Source organism: Geotrypetes seraphini, chromosome 3 (assembly GCF_902459505.1).
Source record: "Geotrypetes seraphini chromosome 3, aGeoSer1.1, whole genome shotgun sequence".
Lineage (NCBI taxonomy): Eukaryota > Metazoa > Chordata > Amphibia > Gymnophiona > Dermophiidae > Geotrypetes > Geotrypetes seraphini.
In genome coordinates, this window is record NC_047086.1 from 204684985 (window position 1) to 204704830 (window position 19846).

General features: G+C 37.5%; 1 protein-coding gene across 4 annotated transcripts in view; it reads right to left on the bottom strand.

The window, feature by feature from the left end:
• Nucleotides 1-19846, bottom strand: part of SLC4A8 (solute carrier family 4 member 8) — a 536451-nt gene that overhangs the window by 321061 nt on the left and 195544 nt on the right. For all 4 annotated transcript variants that reach the window (XM_033936812.1, XM_033936813.1, XM_033936815.1 and 1 more), the window contains 2 exons: nt 1494-1682; nt 728-822 (listed from right to left, as the gene is read on the bottom strand). In XM_033936812.1, the coding sequence (XP_033792703.1) occupies nt 728-822; nt 1494-1682 (284 nt within the window). The remainder of the gene's footprint in view (nt 1-727; nt 823-1493; nt 1683-19846) is intronic.

A 19846-nucleotide genomic window follows, 5' to 3' on the forward strand; every position in this document is an offset into this window, starting at 1 on the left:
CCAGTAGTAGCCTATTCAAAGGCTGTCTGCGGCCTGCACTGTGCCTTTCTTTCTGATCCAGCCTACCCCTTCTGACAGTGCAGGCTGCAGATAGCCTTTGCGAAGGGCTGCCACTGGTACTGCTGAACTCTTGCCTGTATTTGGAAAAGGTACTGTGGGTTTGGGGGGGGAGCAAAATCTGAGAGAAATTATCCTACTCAGAACTAGAGATCACAGTTTTCTCCACAACCTGGCACACAAGATGCCACTCTTGTACAAAAGTCTGGGATTTCATCCCCTCTGCAGCAATCCCAACCCTGATTCAAGTCAGACCAAGAAACAGAAGAAAGAATTGGGAATCAAGATGAACAGAACAAGACAGCCCTCATTTTATATGCATTGCCTTTATGGTCTTTACAACAACTAGGATCTACAAATCCATAGACAGAGTGAGAGTAAACCAAGGAGTGCCTCAGGCTCTTCCTCATGATGCAGAGCTTGTAACCCTAAACCAGCAATTTCCAAGTCAGTCCTGGAATACTCCCTTTGCCAATCAGGTTTTCAGGATGTCCATAAAGATTAGTGATGAACTTGTATTTGCATACACTGACTCCATTATATGCAAATCTCTTTATGCATATTCATTGTGGATATCCTGAAAACCTGACTGGCAAGGGGGTACTCCAGGACCGACTTGGGAAACACTGCCCTAAATGACCCAGCTGCACTTTGGAATACTGGTTCTCACCTTGCTCAGGTCGACCGAACTGTTGTTTTCATGTCCCACTCCATTCTTAACTTCTAAAGTAGCAGGAGTGGACTGAGGAGACACACTTAGGCATGCTGAAAATGAGAATAAATGAGATTAAAAATTAAAGTTAAGCTTCTGGATCCTTGAGGAGAAGAGTCAAGAATATTTCGAATGTAAGAACAGTTTAGTGTGATGCAGTTCTCTGGATTAACTGATGTGCTTATTTATTTTATTTATTGTGGACTTACTATACCACCTTTAACTAAAGTTTTTCCTAAATAGTGGTCTTAAAGCACAGATTGTGTACACATTTTTATCATATGCAAAAAACCTGCTAAACTGCAAGGTATATAATACCAAATGGATATTTATGATGAACTCCCAAACAAATATAGCTGTTACCAGTCACATAAGATAAAACCATAAGAATATTATATAAACTGAACAATCAGCTTGTTTTTGAATAATCTGATGGGTTAAATTAGCCACATAAAACAATGATATGTGTATATAGACTTCTGGCACAGCTGCAAGTATTTTCACATTTATGCAGGCAACATGCAGTGCCCTCTTGTAGCTGACAGAACAGAAAGCAACTCTCTGTGCAGCAAGTTCCATTGTTGCTCATTGACTGGCCACTAGCTGTCCCACTATAAGAGTACCAGTTGGCTTAAATCTGCCCCACCTCTCTTTGTACCTCCTGTACACTTCAATAAGGGTTGTCTCTCTATCCTAAAGTGTGACTTACTCCAAGAAGACCTACCACTTTTATCTATGCAGTGAGGATCTGACTGTTTCTTGCCCACTTCAGTGAAGGAACGGACCATTGGAATCAGGTTATTTCTCTTCTTCTCAATCTGATGGTGGTGCTTTTTCAGCAGAGCATCCCGTACCTTCACTCGGATGCTGTCATCCAACTCACTAGCATATTCCTGATGATCCAGGATCATATCTGTAAAAAAAGGAATTATGGGTAAATTAATCAACAGAGGACCTTTGCTGATGGATGGCTCAGAGCATCCATACAGTTCCCCTCCACAAAACCAGACAGTCATTGATTTAAATGTAGCTTCTATACTTCCATGTCTCTGCTCTCTGTCTGTGATCTTCAAATTTTGTCCTTAAAATCTCAGCCTCCAAGGCTCTGATTAAAATCTGATTTTTTCCTTTTGCTTCCTCCTTGTGCTTCAGCAGCACACCGTGTCCCCACTTTCCCCACTGCCTAGATAAAAACATTTTTCTCAGCAGTAAACACATAAATCCATTCCAGCCAATATTCAAAATGACTTAACCAGCCTGAAATGGCCATCAACTGATTAACAAGCTTGGTCATGGCTACCCAGTTTGTGGCACTTAATTGGTCATCCTCACTGAAAATGACTGGATAGCATTGAACTTAAAGCTGACTATGTCAGGAGCATTCCAGGGAGGAATCCAGTTAAGTCTCAATATTCAGACTTAATAGGGCAGGGTTTTGGTTTTGGGGTTTTTTTTTAGTAAGGTTTAGTATCTGATATTTTTTATTTCTTTAATCTTCTAATAGCTGTGATGTGTGACGGAGTCTATAGTACACTACTACTCCTCTGCTGGATACTCCCTCACATTGCCAAAACCACCTTTTTTTTTTTTTTTTTAATTCATTATTCATTTTTAATCATTCAGCAAGTGTACAATAAAAAGTGATATATAGGTTCAAAAACAACACTTGATAAATCCATCAAGATAATAACAATTGTATATATATATATAAACCCCTCCCCCACCCTCTCTTTCAATACTATTCTTCTTAATTCATTTAACCTTTTTCTTATTTCTTTTTACCTTTTTCTTCAATTATACAATCCCTCCTCCTTCCCCTCCCTTAATAACTTATGTTAAACAAATGGTGTTTATTCATTACAAAACAATGCTAATGGCTCCCATATTTTATTAAACCTTTTATAATTTCCATTTTGTATTGCTATTGAACGTTCCATTTTATATAGATGACATAGTGAATTCCACCAGAAATTAAAGTTAAGTCTGCTGTGATCTTTCCAATTGTTAGTAATATGTTGCATGGCAACTCCTGTCATAATCAATAAAAGTTTGTTATTACTTGCCGATATCTGACTCTTTTTTCTCATAGAAATGCCAAATATCACAGTATCATAAGTTAATGCTACAGGATTTTCTAATAAAGAATTTATTTGATCCCATATCGAATTCCAAAAGGCTAATATATAGGGACAAAAAAATAAAAGATGATCCAAAGTCCCTACATCAAGCTTACAATGCCAGCATCTATTAGACAATGAACTATTCAACTTTTGTAATCTAACTGGGGTCCAAAATGCTCTATGCAAAAGAAAAAACCAAGTTTGTCTCATAGATGCTGACAATGTACATCTTATTCTCCAAGACCAAATTTGTGGCCATTGAGATGCTGAAATCTGATGCAATGCTCCAAATATCCCTAAGACCATTTATAGGTTTTTTATTAACTAATTCACTAATAACTTTATACCACTGCGCGGCCTGGTGACCCAGAATGGCAAGGAAAGATTTATTTTCTTTGCAAACCTTGTATTATGGAAAATCTAATAAGGCAGGAAGTTTACTTGCAAATTATCTTAAAGCAAAGAAGAGAAGAATAAAAATAATTGCAATAAAAGATGAGAAAGGAAATATGCATATTCAAATTAGTAATATTTTAAATCAATTTTTGGTTTTTTACAAAGATTTGTATTCTTCCGAGTCTTCTGTTGATAAAGTTCAAAAAGGTATGGAATTTTTAAATCTTCTTGAGGGTCCAAAACTTCCTGATCATATAAAAAGAAGTTTAGAAGAACCTATATCATTAAAAGAATTAGAAACAGCGTTGAAGTCTCTTAGAGTTGGATCCGCTCCAGGTGGGGATGGTTTTACTGTGGAATTCTATAAAACATTTCAAAATTCTTTATTACCCTATTTACTAAATTTATATCAGTTTCAACTTAATAAAGGTTGTATTAAAAGTACTATGGCAGAATCTGTGGTGATTGTTTTGCCAAAGCCAAATAAAGATCCCACTTTGGTTTCAAATTACAGGCCAATATCATTAATTAATGTGGAAGGAAAATTATTGGCTAAGACTCTGGCATTAAGATTGGCAAAGGCTCTCCCTTACATAATTGATGTACATCAAACGGGATTCATTGGAAACAGACATTCTTCTAACAATACAAGATTGGCTTTTCATACTTTAAATTTAACTAAAATGATGAATGAACCAGCTTTTGCTTTATCTTTAGATGCAGAAAAAGCTTTTGACAGGTTAGAATGGTCATTCATGTATCAGGCTTTGGATTGGTTTGGTATAGGTCCTGGTTTTATTCAAATGATTAAAACTCTGTTTAGCTCCCCTATGGCAAGATTATACATTAATCCAAAAAACTTTTATATAATACTGCTTTAAACTGGAACCTACATATCACAACACAAAGCCCAGTATTATCCAAGAACTCAGGCCTCAGAAACGGAGCCTACGCTCAGTCGTGAATCACTGACTGGAAGGATCCGCGTAGTCAAACAGCCCCTGCTCCAATCATTGGCCAATAAATACGGCTTATTTGAAAAAATTTTTTAACATATTTACTGGGCTTTTTACATAATACTGGGCTTTGTGTTGTGATATGTAGGTTCCAGTTTAAAGCAGTATTATATAAAAGTTTTTTGGATAAGTTTTTTGGATTAGTTTATATGCTGCTGGGATAACTAGTGTAAGATTATACATTAATAATAATTTATCAGAATGTTTTAAATTAAATAGAGGAGTTAGACAGGGATGTCCATTATCTCCTTTGCTGTATGATATTGTTTTAGAACCCTTATTGATAGCTATTAACCAGGCAAAGGGGATACAGGGTATTCCTCTGAAAGAATGGGAATACAAATTATTTGCTTATGCGGATGATATTTTATTATATTTGCGCAATCCAGGTTCAACCATTCCATGTTTGTTAGAATTGATTGAAAGGTTTGGTAAGTTCTCAGGATACAAAATTAATTGGGGTAAATCTGAAATTCTTTCTCTTAATGTACATTGCATAAAAACTATGTTTGATTCATTTCCTTTTGTTTGGAAGGAAGATGGATTAAAATATTTAGGAATTTGGATAAAAAATTCAGTGGATGATACAGTAAAAGAAAATGAAAAACTTGGTTATTTCAAATTTTAACTGACGGTGAGCATTTTTTCACTAACCAGGGTGAAATTTCTATAATTAAACCCACTGAAGTGACTCTGGAATCACTATGGGATCTTGTGGCTAACTTAGGTAAAGCCATAAGTCCCCATTTTCAATACATAGAAGGGAAACTAATTGAACAAACAAAAGAGATAAAAGAACTTCAAAATGATATGCTTTTGTCTAAAGAGACTAGTGGGAAAATGGAACAGGACTTGATATCTTTTAAAAATGTTCAAGAGACACTAATTAAAGATAATACAAATCTTAGGAGAAAAATTGAGTCTTTGGAAAATAATGCTCGTAGTAATAACCTAAGATTGATTAATTTCCCAAGGGTTGCTATGGTGCCCCCTAGAGAAATGGTTAAACGATACTTAAAAGAAATACTGGGAGTCACGGAGGAGTGTATGCCTCCATTCTCCCAGGTTTATTACTTGCCTACAAAAAATCAAGTTCAACCATATGTGACTAACAACCAAGAAGCATTAGATGTTTCAACTTTACTTGAAACATCAGAAAAAGAATTGGCAACTCCAGCGACATTAATTCTAACAGTGGCTCTTCAGCCAGATAAGGCATGGATTTTGAGACTATTCTTTAAAAATAGACAAAAAGAATTTATTGGACTGAAAATCCAGATGTTTCCTGATCTCTCACGTGAAACGCAGAAGCGACGACGTGAATTTCTTCTTCTGAAACCAGGTGTTTTAGCTTTAGGGGCTACTTTTTATTTAAGGCAACCTTGTAAGTGTATAGTGAATCACCGCCAGATCAAGTATGTTTTCTTTGAACCATTTCAGTTAACTAATTTCTTGGTATCATCTCGTCTGAAGGAAGAACAACATCATTAGCTCATTATTTAATATAGGCATTAGTCCTCAGCTCTATAGTTTCATATTAGTGATTATTTTCTTAATATTCTCGCATTTTGTTAATCTTGGATCCTAATGTAGGACTTGAGTAAAGTTGGCATATATATATATATATATATTTTTTTTTCTTCTTTTCTTTTGTCTTAATGTTAATCTGATGTAATATGTTTATATGTTAAACTTCTTTCTGTACAAGTTAATATGCTTGATATAAGTTTGAAAATGATAAATAAATAAAAAAAAGAAAAAAAAAAAAGAAAATGAAAAACTTTTATTATAAAAGGTTTCGGAGTTATGTGAACAATGGAATCCATTACATATATCTTGGTGGGGGAGAGTTCAAACTGTGAAAATGATGGTGTTGCCTGTGGTTTGTTATCAAATGTGTATGATTCCGGTGTTTTTTCAAAATTCTTTTTATAAAAAATTGAATTCGATAATTATTAAGTTTATTTGGCTTGGCAAAACTCCTAGAATTGCTTTGGTATCTTTACAGAAATCAATTAAGGAGGGTGGGGTAAATTTTCCTAATTTTTATAGGTACCATCAGGCCTATATTTTACGTCAAGGTATGTATTGGGTCCTCCCAGAGCTCATTGAGTACACTCCAGATTGGTTATATTTGGAATGGCGACTCCTGTGTCCTTTATATCTTTGTCATATTCTCAGTATCAAGATGCCCAGATTGTATAAAGAAAATAGAATTTTATTAGATACTTGGAAAACTGTGAGGTATGTCAGCAATTTAACTGAAAATCCTATTAATAAATCAACAAATCAATCTATATGGCTAAACTCCAGGATTCAAATTGGCGGATCTAAGATTGTCTGGAAGCATTGGTTAAATGCAGGAATACAAACTTTAAATGATGTTATTTCAGATGGAAATCTGCTTGAGTTTACACAACTGCAACATAAATTTGGGCTGAATAAATCACAATTTTATCGTTGGTTGCAATTGAAGCAGGTCATTCAGGCAGGGTTCTCTGAATGGAAAAATCTTAATTCTCAATATAACATGGAATTTTTATGCTGCCAAAACCACCTTAACATAGGTAGCTCCTTAGGAAGAAGTGACATGGGCAGGAAGAGTCAGGGAAGCAGCAGCCAGGAAGTATATAAGACAAGGCAAGACCTAGGTTAGAGAGGCCCAAGGGAGTAGGAGGAAGAAGTGGCCCCAGCATACTCGACTTCAACATTCCATGCTTGACTGAGGTAAGCCAATTCTTTGTACTAACTACATATGAGCTCTATTCTAAGGTAGAAAATGACATGGTGACTGTTTCCCGCAGGTAGCTGTGGGTAACCCACAGGAACGGGGGAAAAAAGCGACTGATTGCCATGGGGACAAGACTTTTCACCGGCCCCTGGAGCGGTGAACGGCCTTATTCCCACAGTAAAGGATCTGCTGTGATCGGGAGCGAGGGTGCAAGGGATGGGGGCTGTTGGACCCGCGATAGGGAGGGAGGGGGGCTGCTGGATTTATGAAGGGGGGCTGCTGCTACACCTGAGAAGGGGAGAGGGGGTTGCTTGGGCTGTTGGACTGGCTGGAGCTGAAGGGAAAGGAGACAGTTGCTGGATCTGATCTGAGGATTGGGGGAAGAAGGGAAACAGGTGCTGAGCCCATGTGGTTTGTGGAGTGGAGCTGGAGGGAAGGGAGAGGTGCCAGACCCACACCTGGGTGTTGAAGGGAGGGGATGAGGTGTTGGACCCACGGGGAAGGGATTGGAGGGAAGGGAGAGAGGTGCAGGACCTGCAGGGAGTAAGAAAGAGAAGGAAAGGGAAAGAGAAAGAGAAAAGCTGAATCAAAGGGATGAAGGAAGAGTGAGTGAAATATTGAACATAGCGGTGGGAGAGAGGAAAAAGAGTGTGAGAGACACATTAGCGTAAGGGAGTAAGACAGGGGAAAAGCTAAACATAGGGAAATATACAAAAAGAGGAAAGATGGTGGGCATGGATGGGAGCATAGGAACAGGGACAAAAAGGGGAATGCTGCATTGGGGTGGTATATGGACACAGAGGGGTAATGCTAGACATGGGAGGGTATATGGACAGAGAGACGATGACTAGACATGGGGGAGAATAAGAATGCAGAAGGAAGATGCTGGACAGGGGGGATTATAGAGGAGTGATACTGTACACAGAGGGAGGGGATCATATAATGGTGAGATGATGAAGGCAGGGAGATGGGCACAGGGAAATACTAGAAAGGGATATATAGAAGACATAGAGAAGGGAGATGCTGAATATGAGGAACAATAAATACACAGAGATAGAAGATGGATGGTGAGCATGGACAAAGAAGAAATGTCAAATGGTCAGGAGACCCTGGCAAGTGAGTTAAGAGAAGACAAAAGAAAACAGAGACCAGCATGATTTGAAGAATAAAATGACGAGGCAACAAAAGGTAGAAAAAAATAATTTTATTTTCTATTTTGTGATTAGAATATATCAAATTTGAAATATGTATCCTGCTACAGCTGGTGTTAGACATAACTGGGGACAGCAAAGCCCAGGCCATGCTTCTTTAGCTTCCAGCTGGCTTAGCGCTCTCTCTGACCAGGGGGCAGTTGCCCTGGTTACACTTTTCTAACACACTTCCTGTCATGTGGTCATGTGTGACTGCAGTATTCTGTTAGCATGATTTTCTATGTAGGATTCTGTAGTAATTTGGCTTATTCAGTTTTCTTGATATGGAGGGGATATTTGTGAAAGGGATGGGAGACAGGAGTTTTCTTGATCCTGTCTGATCCAGCTCTGTATTATTTGTATTTTTAAAATGACAACTGTACAGAATATTGTTTCTTTTTATACTTTAATAAAATAAGTTTAATATAAAATCATAACTATTTGAGGCTTCTGTAGATGGAATCAGACAGTTTACGGGGACGAGGTGGGGACCAAGCTTGTGGAGACGGAACAGAGATGGGGATCGAGCTTGCAGGGATGGGGCGGTGACAGAGACCGAGCTCGTGGGGATGGGGACAAATTTTTTCCCCGTGTCATTCTCTATTCTAAGGTCTGGCTAGGACCAGACCATGCTACCTGTTTGGGAGAATTTTTTTCAGTCTGTGTTTGGGCTGTGGCAGTACCAGCTAAAGGCTCAGCTCAGCTCAGTATTTTTGTTTGTCAAATCAAGAGACTGTTTTTCTGTGTGCCTGATCCTGTGAAGCAGCAGGATTCAGGGAGTGTTTTGTTTAAGCCAATAAAGAATTTTTCTTCTCTATTGCTGGTCGTGTCTGGCAATGTGTTTCCAAGCCCCAAACCCCCATACCCTCTTGCACTGTTACAAGAGGCAGGGGAAGAGGCAGAAATATCAAGATCAGCACAATTATCAGTATCAACAGAAGGCATATTAGAAGAGATCCCTTTATTCAACTTATCTCAGGCTTCTCTCTCAGACACACAAGTTAATTTATTACAAAAAGGTTTATCATTTGTACCTATCATGCCATATGATGCCTTTCAAATCCAGACTGACCTGTTTAAATTTGTGAGCCCACTGGGACAGCTAGGGAAAATGTTTGAAGTACCTGTATGTAAACTGCTTTGAGTGTGGTTGTAAAACTACAAAAAGACAGTATGTAAGTCCCAATCCCTTTCCCTTTCCTTGAGTATGGTGGAAGAGGCTACTGTGCTGCTGGAAAAATCAGGCAGAGATCCCATGTTTGCTGGAAACTATAGACCAATTTCCTTACTTAATTATGATTGCAAAATTTATGCAAAGATTATAGCTGTCCACTTAAATCCAGTGATTGGAAAGTTGATTACTCCTGAACAGTGGTTTTGTTAATGGTCGTTTGGCTATGGATAATACCAGAGTTTTCAGTCACATTCTGTGTGTGGTGCAGTGGTTAGAGCTACAGCCTCGGCACCCTGAGGTTGTGGGTTTAAATCCAACACTGCTTCTTGTGACCCTGAGCAAGTCACTTAATCCCCATTGCCCCTGGTACATTAGCTAAAGAGTGAGCCCACCAGGACAGATAAGGAAAAATGCTTAAGTACCTAAATGTAACCCACTTAGGCTATAAGTGGTACAGTATATAAATACTAAAAGAATTTCTGTTTGAGTTTGTGTTGTTTCACTAGATGCTAAACAGCTTTTGATTACATTGACTGGCATTTTTTATTTCAGGTTTTAAAATGGCTTAATTTAGGGGATCATTTTATTAATATGATTTCAGTTTTATTGTATGTTTATTAATTATTCGCCTTATACAAAGTGAAATGCAAATCAACAAGTATAATAAATGTTATTACAGATGTAAAATCTTACAGAAACACAATATAGAACATAAAAACCCACTGCTAGATTATCTCTAAATTCTACATTGTAAAACTCCTTCCCTTTACACAGAGGTACCAGACAACATAAGAACATAAGAAGTTGCCTCCGCTGGGGCAGACCAGAGGTCCATCCTGCCCAGCGGTCCGCTCTCGCGGCGGCCCATCAGGCCTAATTGCCTGAACAGTGTCCCTGACTAATTTTGTAACTGCCTCTAATCCTCTAATCCTATCCCTAATACCTACCTCTACTCCTATCTGTACCCCTCAATCCCTTTGTCCTCCAGGTACCTGTCCAGACCCTCTTTGAAGCCCTATAGCATGCTCCTGCTTATCACATCCTCCGGTAGCACGTTCCATGTATCCACCACTCTCTGAGTGAAAAAGAACTTCCTGGCGTTTGTTCTAAACCTTTCCCCTTTCAATTTCTCTGAGTGCCCCCTTGTATTTGTGGTTCCCCGTAATTTGAAAAATCTGTCCCTGTCTACTCTTTCTATGCCCTTCATGATCTTGAAGGTTTCTCTCATGTCTCCTCTAAGTCTCCACTTTTCCAGGGAGAAAAGCCCCAGCTTCTTCAGTCTGTCGTTATATGAGAGGTCTTCCATACCCTTTATTAGCTTAGTTGCTCTTCTGTGGACTCTCTCAAGTACCGCCATGTTCTTCTTGAGGTACGGCGACCAGTACTGGACACAGTACTCCAGGTGCGGGCGCACCATTGCACGATACAGTGGCAGGATGACCTCCTTTGTCCTGGTCGTGATACCCTTCTTAATGATGCCCAACATTCTGTTTGCCTTCCTTGAGGCTGTGGCGCACTGCGCCGACGCTTTCAATGATGTGTCTACCATCACTCCCAGGTCTCTTTCAAGGTTACTCACCCCCAGCGGTGATCCCCCCATTTTATAGCTGAACATCGGGTACTTTTTCCCTACATGCATGACCTTGCATTTCCCTACGTTAAAGCTCATTTGCCATTTCTTGGCCCATTCTTCTAGCGTCGTTAGGTCCCTTTGCAGATCTTCGCAGTCTTCCATGGTTTCAACCCTGCGGTAGAGTTTGGTGTCATCCGCAAATTTAATAACTTCGCAATTTGTTCCCGCCTCCAGGTCATTAATAAATATATTGAACAGGAGCGGTCCCAGCACCGACCCCTGCGGAACTCCGCTCGTGACCCAATGCCAGTCTGAGTAATGGCCCTTTACTCCAACCCTCTGTTTCCTGTCTGCCAGCCAGTTTTTGATCCATCAGTGGACCTCCCCTTGCACCCCGTGTTTCCACAGCTTTTTAAGCAGTCTTTCGTGCGGTACCTTGTCGAAGGCTTTTTGAAAGTCAAGGTAAATGATGTCAATGGATTCCCCTTTATCCACCTGGCTGTTTACCCCCTCAAAGAAGTACAATAAGTTTGTGAGGCATGACCTACCCTTGCAGAAGCCGTGCTGGCTCGACTTTAGCTGTCCATTGTTTTCTATGTGTTCACAGATTCTGTCCTTAATCAGTGCTTCCATCATCTTTCCCGGGACCGAAGTCAAGCTCACCGGCCTGTAATTTCCTGGGTCTCCCCTTGAGCCTTTCTTGAAGATGGGTGTGACATTAGCTATTTTCCAGTCTTCTGGAATCTCTCCAGTTTTTAAGGATAGGTTGCATATTTGTCTAAGTGGCTCAGCTATTTCGTTCCTTAGTTCCTTGAGTACCCTTGGGTGAATGCCCTCCGGACCTGGCGATTTGTCGCTCTTTAGCCTGTCTATCTGCCTGAGGACATCCACTTTGCTTACCTCTAGTTGGACCAGATTTTCATCCTGATCTCCTTTTACGATCTCCTCGGGTTCCGGAATGTTGGTTGTGTCCTCCCTCGTGAAGACTGAAGTGAAGAACTCATTTAGCCTGTCAGCTATCTCCTTCTCCTCTATCCCCCTTATTGTTTATCCTAGCCCTTGAACCCTTTCTTATTGCAATTAAGGATCATGATATATAAGGCATTCAGTAGGTAGTAAGCCTATCAAGTTATCAGATTCTGTTGGTGATGTACTTCTACATATAACTAACTCTGCTACATCTGTCCCTTGTTTATTCACTTTACTGGATTCATTTGGATTCCTTTCCGGTTACTCAAACTGGATGAAAATGCCCCTAAATGTGGTATGTAATAGTGCACAAATTTCTTCAATTTCTATCAAAAGGTATCTTCATCAAATTAAATATCCTGGAATATTGTTTTGCTCCATATGGAAGGACCATCAAGAAAAAGAGAAACAGGCCCTATAAAAACTGCCAACAACCAAAAAGAATAGGGCAATTGAGATGACTTTGCAGATCTACCCCCTCTTCTACAAAGCCGTGCTAGCGGCTTCTGCGAGGTAACGGCCCCGAAGCCCATAGAGATTTAAAGGGCTTCAGGGCTGTTGCCATGCGGCAGCTGCTAGTAAAGCTTTGTAGAAGAGGGGGCTAGTCTCCAAAAGTAGATGGTTTATGATGTAATCAAGAATCTGAGCTATGGCATACAAATTGCCTTCATCAGGGGTAAAAAGTTATAACATCTACAAAAAAATAATATATAAATATATAGCCTAAAAAATGACATCTACAATAAAAATAATTAATACATAATATCAAAGAGTTGTAATATATACGAGGGGTGTTCAATATTTTACCTACTTCAGAAGGCAAAAAAAGAGTTTTTATAAATTTTTTGTTTTATTTTTCTTCAATATACTCCCCTGATACCTCTACATACTTCGTCCACTTTTCCTGCAATTGGAATGGTTTGGTATAGGTTCAGGATTCATACAAATATTACAAACGTTGTATAGTTCCCCTGCTGCTAGATTATATATTAATAATACGTTTTCAGAACGTTTTAGTTTGCAGAGGGGGGTTAGACAAGGTTGTCCCTTGTCTCCTTTACTGTTTGATATTGTTTTGGAACCCTTATTATTGGCTATTCAACAGGTGAAGGAAATACAAGGTATACCATATTCAGATAGAGAATATAAGGTATCAGCGTATGCAGATGACATCTTGCTTTATTTGAGGAATCCAGAATCTACCATTCCATGTTTGCTTGAGTTGATTGAGAAATTTGGAAAATTTTCAGGATATAAGATAAATTGGAATAAATCAGAAGTTCTTCCACTAAATATACATTGTACAAAAGGTTTATTTGACGCATTTTCTTTTGTTTGGAAGAAAGATGGTTTAAAATATTTAGGAATTTGGATTACAAAAACAGTGGATGAAACAATGAAAATAAATGAAAAATGTTTATTGCAGAAAGTGACAGAAATGTGTGAGCAATGGAATCCACTACATTTATCCTGGTGGGAGAGAGTACAAACTGTTAAAATGATGATCTTGCCTGTGGTTTGTTACCAAATGGGGATGTTACCAGTTTTCTTTCAGGGATCTTTTTATAAAAAATTAAATAGGATTTTAACAAAATTTATTTGGCTTGGTAAAATTCCCAGAATTGCTTTAGTGTCGTTGCAAAAGCCAATTGGGGAGGGTGGGGTAAGCTGCTGGAGTTTTCACAGTTGCAACATAAATTTAGTCTTAATAAGTCGCAATATTTTAGATGGTCACAATTGAAGCAGGCCATTCAGGTAGGGTTCCCTGAATGGAAAAATCTTATTAATTATCATAGTCTGGAATTCTTATGCTTTCAGATGGATTCCATGGATCATAGAGCCGCACAGTGGTATAAATTAATATCTGGATTAGTAAATAAAAAGCCAAAAAATGGTCTCAGAGACATTTGGAGCATTGAGATTAAGCATCAAATTAATGCATCTCAATGGCCACGACTTTGGTCTTGGAGGTTAAGATGTACAGTGTCAGCATCTATGAGACAAACTTGGTTTTTTCTTTTGCATAGAGCTTTTTGGACCCCTGTTTGTTTGCAAAAAATAGATAGCTCTAAGTCTAATAGATGTTGGCATTGTCATCTTGAAGTTGGGACATTAGATCATCTTTTATTCTATTGTCCATATATTTTATCATTTTGGAAATCAATTTGGCCTCAAATTAATAGGATGTTAGAAAATCCGGTAGTCTTGACATATGATACTATTTTATTTGGAACAACTAAGAGAGCAAGGAGTCAAATCTCGTCAAATAACAACAAACTTTTATTTATTTTGACTGGAGTAGCAATACAGCAAATAACATACAATTGGAAAAAGTTTGACAGGTTAAATTACAATTTCTGGTGGAATTCTGTATGTCATATATACAAAATGGAACTCACTATAGCAACGCAAAAAGGTTATTTTAGTAAATTTCAGAAAATCTGGGGACCATTAACTGATTTTTGTAATGAATGATTAACTTTTCCCATGATAAGATATTTGATTAGGGGGCAAATGGGTGGGCTTTACTTGTTGTTATTTCATAATACAGGACTACTTGAATAGTTTTACAGTAATGAAACTTTTATGTATTATTGAATAGGGAGGGAGGGGAGGTTATTCTATTCAATAATAATAATTTAAATATTAGATTTCTTATATAATTTTTAAAATATTACAGAATATTAATTTGTTATGAAATGTTATACTTAAAGCATATATGAGAGTTAATCAAGTGTGTATCTTTAAGTGCATATGAGTTTAACTGCTACACTTGTTGTAACATGCAAAAATGAATAAAGAATTTAAAACCAAACCATTTTTCCTGCAATTATTTTAATCTCTTTGAAAATAATTCTTCTGTTTGACCTTCAAACCAGGATGTTATAGCTTCCTTGACTTCTTCATCACTTGAAAACCGTTGTCCACAGAGAGATTTCTTCAAAACTCAGAACAGGAAATAATCCGAGGGAGCCAGGTCAGGACTGTAGGGTGGATGGTTCAGCTGCTGATGGCAGCTTGTAATTGTTGTTACATGTGCACCAGTGTATTGTCGTGAAGAAGCAGCAAGCCTGCTGTGAGTTTTCCTCATCTTTTCTCCTTGATTGACTCCTGCAAAGCTTTCATTGTGTTGGTGTAACTCTCCCCAGTTATGGTTGTTTTATGTGGCATAAACTCCAGAAGCAAAAGTCCTTCATCATCCCAGAAGACAACTGCCATGACTTTGCTTGCTGATTTTTCTGTCCTGAACTTTTGGGGGGTAGAGGATGACTTGTGCTTCCACTGCATTGACTCCATTTTGGACTCAGAATCTCTGTGATAGACCCATGTCTCATCTCCAGTCACTAAACAATGAAAAAAAATTTACTTGGTCTTCACAAAGCAACTCGAAGTTCTCATGACAGCACTGGATCCTCATGGTCTTCTAATATAGCGTCAGATTTCTTGGAACCCATCTTGCACTAACCTTGGACATGCCCAACTTTTCATGAATTATTTTCCAAACTGTACCTGCTCAGATACTGATTTCTTCAGCTATTCAGGAAACCTTACTTTGTCTGACAAAATTAAATCCTCGACTTTCTTGCACATTTCTGTGAAAGTTGCTTCCACAGGATATCCAGTGTGAGGGTGATCTTCAATGGACTCTTTACTCCACTTAAACTGCTTGCTCCAAAATTTTACTTTGCAGGATTATGGGGCAAACTTACCATAAACTGCAGTCATGTGTTCATGGATCTCCTTTGGCTTTTTCCCTTCTTTTTTGAAAAATTTTATCACTGAACAATGCTCCAGATTTACCAGTTTCTTACTTGATTCACACAAGGACTCTCCTGACAGCCTGTCTCTTGGAATGTTAGACTCGCACTGAGCCGCAACTGTGTATGAGTAACCTTGATGCATGTCACATGCACAGACTTTTTTCAATATGCTTGCTACTTTCTTTCATATTCAGGCAGATAAATTATTGAACGTCCCTCATAAATTGCAAATGTAAAATCTCTCATATAAAAAAGAAAATCATCCATGTAATCAGTTTCAATTGTCATATTAAACTAAAAGAAATGTCATAGATCAAAGACAAAGTGACAAAACAAACATAACAATTACTATCAAAAATGCTGAACTAAGTATGAAAGACCCAATGGAACACCTCACAACACGAGGAAGATGTTTCACAAAAAAGGAAGAATCCAAAAAGATCTATTTCTTAATTAAAAACCACCACCGCATTGGAACAGAACTAGGAAAAGTGTATAACACCAAAAGATCAAAAGACAAAATTTACATACCCGTTCAGCCTTTAGAAAGATGAGTTTGTAGTTTATGTCAAATACTAGATTCACCTATCAGCAAAAAATAAAAAAATCATCATGCTTTGAAAAAATAATTGCACATTCATATCGCAATTTGAATCGCAAAAAGGAAACAATCTACTAAAAGTTAAAAACAGGCATAAACCGCCAGCCTTACCTTTGTGGCATCTTCACTCAGAATTACACCAAAAACAGAGAAAGCCACACATACGTACTATAATAATTATATGCAAAAACAAAACCTGAGAGACATATCCAGCATGCATACATATGCATAGGGCAGGAGTCATACAGAAATGATAGCAAACCTATGCCTGCTTCTAACTTTTGGTAGCTTGTTCCCTCTTTGCGTTTCAAATAGTGGTATGGATGAGCAATTATTTTTTCAAAGCATGATGATTTTTTTAATTTTTAATTAAGTTGGCTTGTACATGGTCTACTTTAATTTTTGAGTCTTCCCTAGTTGGATTTCAATATAGCAATAATTAATACATGCTCTCCCTTTGCACATCTTCCCAAGATGTCTGACATTTCACTAGTGAATCAATGGCCTTATCTTCTACAATACAAGATGTTCTGTTTATTGACTCTTTTTGTAAAATACAAATTAAAAATTCTTTAAATGCTATGTTTTGGGGTCATCCTTTGATCAACATTAGTACCAAACTTTTTCTTTGGCAAGAATGGATTTTCCGTAATACATTATCTCTATTAAGGATATATATGATAGCAAACAATTCTAACCAGCAAACAATGGAAAAAGTCCTCCTCTTTTTCAACCAACAAAATAGTACTTAATGGCATCAATTTTAACAATGACAGGAACCAGCACTTATCTTAAAACTTTTCAACCGGTTGTTCCATCATATATACTTGTAGCCTTGTTCATGGCCCAAAGGGACCCATTTCGCCAATTTATTGGCTTCTTCAGGGGTCTACGTTTATGCTACAAGGATCAAATGAATAACTTATTAAAACTACTGTTACATTTCAACATATTAAAAGACAACTAACACACAATATAAGAGATTACTCACTAAACAGCTTTGCTTCCATTCATAAGCAAAAATGGCACTGGCAATTGTCAGACGCCACGCATACACTATTAAGCTGAGTGCTACTGATGTCATTCTTATTCAAGCGCATCAGTAGCACTCAGCTTAATAGCGCATGCATGGTGTCTGACAATTTTCAGCACCATTATTGCTTATGAACGGAAGCAAAGCTGTTCAGTGAGTAATCTTTTAATAAGTTATTAATTTGATCCTTGTAGCATGAACGTAGACCCCTGAAGAAGCCAATAAATTGGCGAAATGGGTCCCTTTGGGCCATGAACAAGGCTACAAGTATACATGAAAGAAGAACCGGTTGAAAAGTTTTAAGATAAGTGCTGGTTCCTGTCATTGTTAAAATTGATGCCATTAAGTACTATTTACATTAAAATTATAAAACAAAAATTAATTGAAAAAAAATAGCACACATTAAGCTCAATGAAAGATACCATTTACCTACTATAAGCTGACTCAAAAACTTTGAGCTTTTTTGCGAAGTGCATTACACATATTAAAGACAATTGTGTTTATAAGTCCTTTATTTTGTTGGATGTCAACCAATTCTATACATTTAAGTACCTTCAGGATAAATATAATTTATCTAATACTCAATTATTATCAGTATATTAAACTCCATACTGCATTATCAAAATCTTTGCAAAATCATAACATTAATTCATCTACTCCAAATCTACTAGACATGTTAAACAAAATAGGTGATTCACATAGAATAGTTTACTTATTTTCCTAACTCCAAAGTGATTCTCGTTTATTAGTGTTTCAAAATATTTGGCCCTTTGAAACTGGTACTTCTTTGACTGATAATGATTGGAATTGGTTCTGGAGAAAGTCCTTTAGCTTCTGCACCAATTCTACACTCTTTGGTCCCCTTTTATCAAGCTGTATTAGGGTTTTTTTTTTATCGCAGCCCGCTGCAGTAAAAGCTCCAATGCTCATAGAAGTCCTATGAGCATCAGAGCTTTTACCACAGCGGCCTGCAATAAAAAAAAACCCTAATGCAGCTTGATAAAAGGGAGCTTTTATTTTTCTTAATTCATAAAGTCTTATGGATCCCAGTTAAACAACAACAAGAAAATCCCTAACAATCAAACATATTCTGGCCTTGTAACAGTGATATGGGTTCTTCAGAACACGTGTGTTTTTCTTGTGTACAACTTAATTCCGTTTTGGAAAAATGACTGGAGTAGAATTTCTTCTATTTTATCTATTAAGATTCCTTTAGAATAGAAATACATAATCCTTAGATCCATTTGTATCCCTGAGTTAGTATATGATTATCATAAGAGCTATTTGACATTTTTGTTGCAGCTGTTTTGTTCACTGTCATTCATAACTGGAAAAATAACTCTGCTGTATGTTTTCAATTTTGGCGGTCTTCTTTATGCTACATAATGCAATATTTTGCTGTCCTTGTACAATCAATCATTCTTTCCAGACTGGACTATTGTAATTCATCTATCTAAGTCTAACCAAGAAAAATCTTCAAAGACTTCAGCGGATCCAGAACACTGCGGCTAGGTTGATCTTTGCAAAAAGCAAATTTGATCATGTTTCCCGCTTCTATCAAAACTTTGCTGGCTTCCGGTGATTTCTAGGATTCACTTTAAATGTACCTGTCTAATTTTCAAGATCCTACAAGGCATTCTTCCTACCCTAATCCCACTATCCTGGAATTCTTCAAGACCTGTCACTACTAGATCCTCCCACATACTCATACTATCTTTCCCCTTGTTAAAAGACATCATGTATGCAGGTAAATTAGCGAAATCCCTTTTCTTTAAATTCACTGAGCTTTGGAATAATCTCCCTACCCCACTGCGGAACCTAGGCTCATTCCAATTATTCCGAAAGCATCTGAAAACCTGGCTTTTCTCCAAAACGTAAAGCTATCTATTTAAAATGTAAAGCTAGCTATCCTCTTCATAACCTCAAAATTCTTATTATGTCCTTCCCTCATTTATTGATTTACCTGTAAACCGTGCCGAGCTCTATGTTTACGGAGATGATACGGTATACAAACTTAAGGTTTAGTTTAGTTTACATAATTAAATTTGAAAGGATTTTACATTACATTACATTAAATTGATATCTTCAATCCCACCAATACCTTTCAGTTCTTTTTTTTTTTTTTTAAATATCTTTATTCGTTTTTACATTATGCAAACAAGTGTACAATAATTCAAATCATACTATACATTCTTCACTTGAAACTCTACATTCATTTTATACCATAAACTATCTCCCCTCCCTCCCTTTTCATATATTACCCCTCATAATGTCATAAAACCCACCCATCCCTCCTCCCCCCTACATATATTTAATGGGGATAAATATAATTATTTATTTATTATAATACTCAATTAATGGTCTCCACACCTCTTTAAATTTCTTATAATAACCTCTCTTGATTGCCAATGTTTTTTCCATTTCATACACCTGACAAACCGAACTCCACCAGAAACAATAATTCAATCCTCTATAGTCTTTCCAGTTATGTGTTATATGTTGGATGGCAACTC